Source organism: Hevea brasiliensis, chromosome 14 (genome assembly GCF_030052815.1).
Source record: "Hevea brasiliensis isolate MT/VB/25A 57/8 chromosome 14, ASM3005281v1, whole genome shotgun sequence".
Lineage (NCBI taxonomy): Eukaryota > Viridiplantae > Streptophyta > Magnoliopsida > Malpighiales > Euphorbiaceae > Hevea > Hevea brasiliensis.
In genome coordinates this window covers 8,109,263-8,119,050 of record NC_079506.1, presented here as the reverse complement: position 1 = coordinate 8,119,050, position 9,788 = coordinate 8,109,263, and the positions used below count along the sequence as shown (strand labels likewise).

The following is a 9,788-nucleotide window of genomic DNA, read 5'->3' as shown; positions in this document are numbered from 1 at the left end:
TCATATTAAAAAAAAATAAAATGAGTAAATATAAATGAAAATAACTCATACACCGATTACTTTAAGATTGTGAGTTAAATATAGTATTAAGCTCATAATATGTTTTTTATAAGATTCATTAAGAAAGATTCTTTACAGACGCTTTAAAATCTTCAAATCTTCAACAAAAAGTTTTATAGAAAGAAAAAAAAAACAATAGAATTATAAGGAAGCAGAAACACTTCCAATGGCATCAGCAGCACAAGAAGAGATTGAAGCTTACGCGCAGCGAGGCTGAGCTGAAGCGAGGGAGCAGGGTCCTTAATTGTGCATTTACTGAAACTGGTCTCTCTACTAAAAAGCTAACTTGAATCGTAAGACCCGTACGCACCCACAAGAAACGTGTTGTTTAATCTCCAGATCACCACCCTTCTATTACTTGCTACTGCCAGTCATTTAGACCTCTTCACCTGCTACTGCCGGTTGCACTTGAAGTTGTCAGGGGTAAATTACATTTATAGTACCTGAAACTTAAGAGTATAACATAAAAAATACTTCAATTTAAATTTTTAAAGTATTATCTTAAAAAATTTTTATTTTCTCATTTCAAACAGAATGCACTACTTAGTCCTTACATGGGAAATTCCTTCATTAAATAAAGAATTTTTAATATATTATTTTTCATAAATTAATATACATATTCAATAGTAGTTCATGAAATTTTGAAAACCCTAGAAGAAGAAGGAGAGGAGGAAAACCATTAATTAAGCGCGTGAACGAATGTCTCCCTTTTGAAGGGTAATTAATACGTGGCAGCCTCCACCCCTTATACATACACACATTACATTACAGACACAGAGGTAAATCCACCTCAATAATCGAAAATATATAAAAAAATAAATAAAATTTTTCATCGGAACTCTCGCGCCCAGATCGGACGGTGAAGATTCGCCCATATAGTACGCCGAGGGGTGGGGAGAACGAGTACCACGTGCATCAATTTAATGCAGTCTACGTGCTGTCACCGTTTGTGTTTCAGTGTTTGGATTCCTTTCCTTCCCTTTCAAAAAAGAAAAGAAATCAAAGATTTAAGGAAGAGTTTAAAAAACTATTTAAATAATAAATTATTTAATTTTATATAAATTAAGATTTAATGATGCATATTTATATTAAATTTGAATTTTATAATTATTTTTTATATAATTATTAAGTAATAATAATAATAATACTCGACTACAAGCGGAGATGGAGGAAAGAGGTGGATGGAAAATAATGGTTTGATAATAAAGAGGTGGAGAGGGAAGGCAATCATGTGTTAATGATGAAAGGTGAAAGACGAGAGGGAAATAGATATATGTGTCTGTCAGATAAATGGCAGCTCAGGACTAGCCCTGTGGGTAGCTCCACTTTTCTTCTTATTTATGGAATTTGCTTTCAGATTTGAGTGATCAAGATGACGTCAGAATTCAATTATATTAATATTTATTTATGAAGGGCCAAGAACGAAAATTACTTCTCTAAATATTATAACAAACCCAACAACTGATTGACAATTCATGCAACGTTCTGAAGGGGAGATGATTCTTGCCCTAGTTAATTAATTAGTAAACTTAATCTACAACTTAAATGGGTTTCGATAAATATTTTCATGGTTTAATCTATCAAGAATAGGAGGCATATTCACAGGTCAAGCAGCATAGCTAATTAATAGACTCGTCATATCAAAACCATTCTTGTGGTTGAACAACAGAACAATCCAGAACAACAGAACACCAAAACCTGGATTAACCATTGTAAAATCCTCAAAGTACAAATGAAAACAAGTAATCAAGTCCAACACATACATTTAATGTAAATGAATTTTGGTCCTCCAAGTAATTTTCTTGAGCCAAATGCGAATGACAACTTCGACCGAGACTTGTTCTTGCTCTGGCTTAAACGTTCTTCCTCCTCTTGTTGCTTCTTCCTTCTGTCTTTGGACATTTTGGTCCTCCAAGTGATTATTTTGAGCCAAATGCGAATGAAAACTTCGGCCGAGACTTGTTCTTGCCCAACAATTTTATCTGGTTTAAACGTTCTTCATCCTCTTGCTGCTTCTTCCTTTTCATTGCTTCTTCCTTCTGTCTTTGAAGCTCTTCTAATTCTCGATATCGTTCCTCCTCTCTCTGCTGTTGCTCCAAAGCTTCCCTTCTCTGAGCTTCTTCCACCCTCCTCCGGTTCTCTTCAAGCATTTTTTCCAACTCTTCTTTTTCTTTTCGAGCTTGTTCCTGAATATCAACAAAAATAAAGAACAATCCAGAAATTAACACAATAGTAAAAACTATGATTTAGTTTGGTTAAAAGCTTCTCACATCCATCAAATCATCATGGGGGCCGAGAGAGATGGAACATCTTACTGATTATTAGGTGAAACAGTAAGAAAAGATTAGATTTCTGAACAGTTATACTAAAAGAAACTAAGGGAGCCTGCTTGAAAGGTTCACAGGAAAATAGCAGAAGATAAACAGAAGCCATCAACCAAACTTGACAGTTCTGCTCTCACCTATACTAGCATATTTCCTTCACTAAAATTATGCACTATTCTCTTTTCCTTCACCTATACTTCTACCCATCTTTGAACTGACCTGTCTTCTAGATACAAACAGCTATATTTTTGTCCAATCTCCAATGGGTGATTGCACGCAGCAATAGCAAAAAGAAAACAAATAGAAATATATGCAAAAATATTTTTGATATGAACATTGGATAGTACCAATGCATCATGAAGAGAAGCATACAGGCAGTGAACCTAACAAAGGCAACAAGATGGAGAACTGATTCACAGCAGTTTATTCACGTAAGAGTAGTTATTACCTCTTTTCTCCTAGCCTCAATAAGAGCAGCTTCTTTTTCTCTCTCAAGTAGAATGGCAACTTCTTCATGAAGTCTTTTCCTTCCCTCCTCCAAACGCCTCTGTATCTCCAGCTTGATCTCCTCAGAATTTAAGCTCTCTTCAACTTTCTTCTGTATAGCTTCTGCTACCCGCTTTGCTGTCTCCTCTTCAATCAGTTTTAGTTCTGCTTCCTGTTGACGCCTGAGAATAAATGAAATCAAGTTAGTCTAGAAAATGCTCACTCACTGACATGTGGAAGTTGTTGTCCTTATCAAACGTCCTCAAATCCACAAAAAATAAAACTCTAAAACATCAAATGACATTTCATGCTCCCTTATTTTTTTCAAATCACTTTTTAACTCTCTTTCTGTGCTTATTATTACCATAATAAATTGCAAACTAACCTTCAGAATGACAAAGGCACTATTATTATGTTTATGCATCATGATGAACTACAGCATACCTCTAACAGAATCCTGATCCAAACAAATGAGTATCAAAACTGGTGAACAGTAGATAAACGAAGCACCCAATTTCATCATCAAATATAACAAGTTGAACTATAGCAGTATCTTCCTTCAGACAAGCCTGTGGAGAAGAATGTCAAGTAACCTGCTGCAGCTTTAAAACTAATCACCGAAATAGTTTAATTCTAGCACCAAAATACAATTTGCAAATGAACATTTCTACGTGTTCTTTATTTATTTTTTTTTTTTTGGGTGGCACGTTAATAGTCAATGGCGCCAAGCCCTTAAGGCAATGACAAAAGCCAATAATTCCATGTTTAAACAGAACATATAAACAAGGAGAAACAAAGCCATAATGATGCATATAATCAATGCAGATTGGGTATTCTAGAGGAGATAAGTTGAAGTGGGGAAGTTTGTGCCAAGAAGTGAAGTGATATGTTAGACCCATGGAGCAGAAAAAATACAATTATTTACTTTATTTAGCATGGTCATGTGTCACAAACCCAGCTTTTCTAGCTACATAAATCAAATTAACCTATAGTTAAAATTCTCTACTTTTCTACTTCACACTACATATATTATAGTTCATACCCTTTTCTTGAAACTGAGAAGTCAAATCAATCTCTCAGTGAATGGGTTAGGAAACATGTTATGCTTAATTGGCAATGGAAGCTTCTGAAGGAGCTCCTAAATGCCATCAACATAGAGTGAAGCTTGATGACCATTATTCATGTACACATTATAACAACGTGCAGTGTTAAAGAATACAACAGATTAGAAGGGGGAAATAATAAATAGAAATTCTTAATCCATGAAATATATTCTTTAAAAAATGGTTATTCTTTGCCATAAGATGTGAGGGTTAAAAATAATAAACAGGAGGTTAGATTGAAGGCAGAGAAAAGAAAAATGAATAAACTCGAGTTTATTATGATCTGATGCCTAAATAGTCAATGAAGTATTCAAGCATTTATAAGCATGTGAAGGAAGAAGAAGACTAGCATTTTATTACTTATAATTGTGGGAAAATAAGCTTCCATTTAAATATCTTTCTTCAACCTTACTACAGTTGAAACATGGAAATGATGCAGCAATGATCTTGATAATGCAGATGATGATGGTACAAAATATTAAGCAGATCATAACGAAAAAACATTAAATTGCACAAGGTCTAGCAGCACAGGGAAAACTTATATAAAGCAACTAGCAATCAAATTACCAATTATTTTAATTATTTTCACCCAGTACATGGCCAATCTAAAGCAATTAGCAGAAAACTTCATGTTTCAATGCAAGCCATTCGTTCACTTGCCTCCTAGGTTTTTTTTTTTTTTTCATCAATTTGGACCAGATTACACAAGCATCTCTTATCTCAAATAATTGCTATAGAGGCTCCTATTTTGCCAGGCTGCAGACTATTATCCTTCAGCTTAATAATACAACATACAGGGCCCAACATAATACTACTGAACACCATTATTCCAAAGTCCCTCAACTTAGATCCAATAATTTAAATGATAGCAGTAAATTAATCCCTAAGAACACATTCTCTCCCGCTAAGTAAAATCCTTTCATAAATGTAGCCAAAAGTTAAATGAAACACAATTAACTGGAAAAAAATTAAAGTTAGATCCAATGCAAGGAAATAGAACTATGACAATGATCTGAACTAAAATGTCAATGCAACATATACCTCTTCTTCTCTTCTTCATCTTCTTTTCTCAATTTTTCACCAATAATTTTGCGCTCCAATGACGCAAGACTTGGACTAGAAGATTTACGAGTAGGAGACAATGAGGAACTCCTACTTCTTTGCCACTTATGACGCCTTGGAGTTGGAGAACGACTTTTACGATGTCTTGGAATTGGAGAACGACTTTTGCGACGTCGTGGAGAAATAGATCGACTTCTCCTTCTGTGTAATACAAAAGAAATTATTGAGTAACAGCAGCAAAGAGTGCACCAATAATGTACATAATAATTTGGAACCCTCCCACCATTTACAGCAATTAAAATCGAAGCAATACAGTTACCTCATACATTGTTAAGAATAACCATTGTGTGCTCCATCTTTTATCACATGAAGAAGCTAATATCACAATCGAGCAACAAAAGCACACCCATCAGCACCCATCACCTGCTCACCTCCCATCCCATATGATGAGAAGAAACTGAGTTTTTTAAATTTTCTGACAAAGGGCATGAATCCTATGGCACTTTTAAAGCTCTCTTTGTATTTTTCTCCAAAAGAATATATTTGGCATCTCTCTACCTTTCCATGCAAATGTTAAGTTCCCCAGAAGCAGAAGCCCATTGAAATATTGATAATTAATAGCAATTATTAGTTGAGAAACATAATCATTACAGACTTTAGACAAAATCAACAGTGTTTAACCCATTGGTATGGGGGTTGTCAAACATTAACTCCTATGCATCAAGAAAATACAGGAGGAATCCATGGAGAGAGGTATTTTTGAAGAGCAAAATTTAATAAGCATACCAAAGTAAACAATCAAATCATCCATTTCCCAATTCCCATACACTAAAAGAAGTAAAGAAAGAATTCCAAATAATGATAAGCTTCCATATAGAATCCAATTTAAAGTAGTGTTGTGTGGAATGCTCTCACCGAATTGCTAGGTGGTGAACTTTGACATATTAAATATGGGTTACACCACAGGAACTTAGAATCACATATCCAGTCCCTTGAAAAATTTTCAACTCAACAAGCTCTTGAATGTCAAGAAAACTTGCCAAACGTTTTTAAATACAATAGGATTACAAATGAAGGACAAAAAATACATTTATTAAGATACCAAGACCATGTTTCACATTATGGGATTTTATAATCATACCAATGCCTGAAGTTGGCATTCAGGTTATCCAACTTAATCTTTTAAAAAATAAAATCAGATTCCATATTTTATCCAAGATAAAACTTTAAGCAAAATGATATAGACAACATGCATAAGAGAGGAAAATAAAGGACAGAAAAGCACCAAAAGACCAATGGAGAAGGATAAGATGCGTACATAGCTACTTGAACAATTTGTATTTCCTACCAGCAACACAAATACATGAGCCGTTAATCTTTCTCACAATTCCTTGAAGATTAAATTATATCAACTTAAATAGTGAGAACATAAAGTCATAAACAGGATCACCTGCTATAAGAATAGGATGAATATGGAGATGGGCTCCTATCCCTTCGGTTCCTCCTGCTATACCTATGCACCACTGGCGATGGTGAATGCCTTCGCCTGTATGAGGGTGACCGCGATCGCGACAAATCCCTAGGCATTTTCTATAAATTGACTACACAAAGTATCTGAGATCCAGATGAATTTTGCTCAATATCCAGCTTCAACAGCAAAAAAAAATTTCGTCCTGCAAAAATGAAAATGCTTTCAATTCAGTAATTCATATTACTTCAATCCATTGCAAAGTTTTTAATAAAAGAAAATCCAAAACAAAAGCAACCAATCCCTAAAACTCTCCACAGTTATGAAGATGATAAATTGAAACTATAGCAGACAAGAATTAGATTTCAAATGTTTGATTATATGCAACGTATCAAAAGCAGTAACATCACCAAAAATCATTAACAACTAAAAGGCTCAGGTAACCAATAGCCAAAAGTTACAAACTTTCAACAACAATCAAATGACAAAAACCAACAACAACATACTCTGGATAAATTAAAAGACAACAAATTTAATTGTGATTTAAAACACCAAACATTATATGCATACTAGGCTTAATCTCAGTACAAGGAACACATAAAATAAAATTCTGGATGTCCATTGTTTTCCTCAATTTCCTCGAGAACAAAACAAAGTTGGGTCATCGTATCAAAAGGAGCTGAACTAAACCCAATGAGCATATGTACCTATCTCAAAATAAATCTCATCAAATATCCAAACTTGACGAGCGACCCACCGTTTCACCAAATCAAATTACTAATCCCTAGCAAGAGGAACAAAAAAAAAAATTAGAAATTTCCGATGAAACGAGAAATAAATAGAAGAAATTATAATCAATAGAGGATTTTAGAACAGAGATCGTACCCAAATCTGGCAGGTGACGATAGACTTGAAGGGTCCTTCCCCAAAGCCAATAACTTTTTAGGGTATAAAGAGCATCCAATAACCTTCTCGTTAATTATTACCGTGAATTATTGAAAGAATATGATATCAGAGCAGTGATTGTGAGAATTGTTAATTGTTAACGGTGGGCTTTTAAGACCCATGAGTTCTTTTTTTTTTTTTTTTATAAAATTGTTGATTATGAAAATTTTATTAATTTATATAAAAAAAAATCTCACGTAAAAGCATATATATTATTTTTCTTAAAAAAATTTAATAAATAATATTTAACAAACTCTAAACTTATTTTTACAATTTTTTAATAAAATTTATCATATATAATTTACTAATTTAATATTTTTATATATAATTTTTTATTAATTTTTATATCTAATATAATATTATTATAATATATTAAATATTATTATTATTACAATATAATAAATTTTCTTTTTTATGATATATATATTTTATGTACACTTACAATTTTTAAATTAATTTAATAAAAATAAAAATATGTCAATAAAAATAAAAAAAATTATATATATATATATATAAATAAAATTCATCATAAAAATTTTAGTATTATAATATTATTTTTTAATTAATATTTTATAAATATATAAATTTAACCATTTATTATTTTATTGTTTCATATATTTTTATGTTAAATTTTTTCAATAATAAAATTTTAATTTTATCAAGATTAATTAATTTTTAATATTTTATAATTTATATAAAATACATATAATTAATGTGAAAATTTTAAATTTTTATATAAAAGTAAATTAAATGTAATTTAGTATAATTTTATATAATGTTAATTTTTTTTAGTTATTTTCAATTTAATTTTTTTTTATTTGCTAATATATATTTGTCTGTGGAAATATTTTTCTCACATATAGACTTTGTTTTATATACATAATTACATATTATTTAAAAATTTCAAATTCAATATAATTTTATTATATATTATATACTATAATTAAATTTTTTTTATAATCAATAAATACGAATTTTTTTATAATGTTTTTCAATATATATATATATATTAATAAATGCACTAACGCAGTAAAAGAATTTTAAAAATATATCTATAATTAAAAATATGAATTTATTTTATATAAATATTATTTTAATAAATTTATGAGAAATTAAATTAAAAGAAAATTTTAAAAAATTAATAAAAGAATTCATATATTTGATTAACAAAAATTAATTTTTTGTATTTTTTTACATAAATTTACATATTACTGTATTAAAAAATTTTATGTAAATAATTATAATTAAGATAAAAATAAAAATTTATTAGAATTCATTAAAAAAGTTATTCATATAAATAAAATGTTTTCTATTTTTGGTAAATAATATAAATTATTAAGGTATTTTTATAAAATTTTATTTTAAATTATATTATAATAAAAATTTAATTAAGGAAAATTTAAATACAAGTAGGACTAAGAATTTTATATTTATATAAACTCTAAAATTATGTAAACAATTAAATTTTAAGTTAATTAAATTTTAGAGTTTATATAAGTAATAAAAATTATAATTGTAAATACTATAAGTAGTGAAGGGCAATTTGGATAAAACTAATATTTCCTCCTTCTTTCACACATTTATATATTATATAGATACATAGATTATATGTATTTTTTTGCATGCGGAAACTTTTTTTTTAGTTAAGTTAATAAAATTTTCCTAATTAACTACTTTGCAGGAAAAAAAATCATTTTATAAAAATCTAATAAGATAATTTATCAATCTATGTTAGCCTATTTTATTTTCTATAGTGAAATAGTCTTATTTTGTATAGAATAAGTAACCATATAATACATCTTTGTAAAAGGTTATTAAAAGAACTTATTCTTTTTTCTTTTTTTTTTCTCAATCTTTACAACTGAATTTTCTCACTACCATAATTCTTTATCTCTTATTTTAAAATTATAATTTCATAAAAATTTATTCTAATTAATTTTTTATTAATATTTATTTTTAAAATAAAAGAATTCATTTTTTTAATTTCAAAAAAAAATTATATAAAAAAAATAAAAATCAAACTTAATTACATGAGAATTTAATTAAAATTATTTATAGCAAATGATTTATTTTAAATAAAATTAATTATTTAGATTATTTTTAGTAAAACATAATCATAAGTGTAATGTAATAGTAATTATATTGTATATTTTCTGGTGATAATTACATAAAAAGAGAATTATCTATTTTGATTTATTTGATTTATTGTCACCATTACCATTATCACTATTGTTGCTACTATCATTCGAATATCACCACCATCACGCACCTATCATTATCACTATCACCACTCAGCTATTATTATCACCTGGTTACCATCGTTGCCATCATCATTCAATT

The 9,788-nt window shown here is 29.5% G+C and overlaps 1 protein-coding gene across 2 annotated transcripts; it reads right to left on the bottom strand.

Moving 5' to 3' along the window:
- Positions 1-1,658: 1,658 nt before the first annotated feature.
- On the bottom strand, positions 1,659-7,535 carry LOC131168787 (uncharacterized protein At1g10890-like). Of its 2 annotated transcripts, XM_058134000.1 has the most exons (6): positions 7,389-7,535; positions 7,211-7,287; positions 6,486-6,708; positions 5,015-5,236; positions 2,833-3,052; positions 1,659-2,246 (listed from the first exon to the last, which is right to left on the bottom strand). In XM_058134000.1, the coding sequence occupies exons 3-6, from the start codon at positions 6,620-6,622 to the stop codon at positions 1,980-1,982; spliced, it is 846 nt and encodes a 281-aa protein (XP_057989983.1). In that variant the 5' UTR covers positions 6,623-6,708; positions 7,211-7,287; positions 7,389-7,535; the 3' UTR covers positions 1,659-1,979. The 2 variants fall into 2 exon arrangements, with proteins under 2 accessions (XP_057989983.1, XP_057989984.1); XM_058134001.1 differs by lacking the exons at positions 7,211-7,287; positions 7,389-7,535 and adding an exon at positions 5,355-5,458 and having other exon boundaries at positions 6,486-6,621.
- Positions 7,536-9,788: the final 2,253 nt, after the last annotated feature.

Excerpts from the sequence above, each read along its gene's own strand:
- LOC131168787 (XM_058134000.1), bottom strand. The coding sequence starts at position 6,622 with ATGCCTAGGGATTTGTCGCGATCGCGGTCACCCTCATACAGGCGAAGG. Across the intron at positions 5,237-6,485 it reads TCATCCTATTCTTATAGCAG|AAGGAGAAGTCGATCTATTT; the intron begins GTGATCCTGTTT and ends TGTATTACACAG. Across the intron at positions 3,053-5,014 it reads GATGAAGAAGAGAAGAAGAG|GCGTCAACAGGAAGCAGAAC; the intron begins GTATATGTTGCA and ends ATTTATTCTCAG.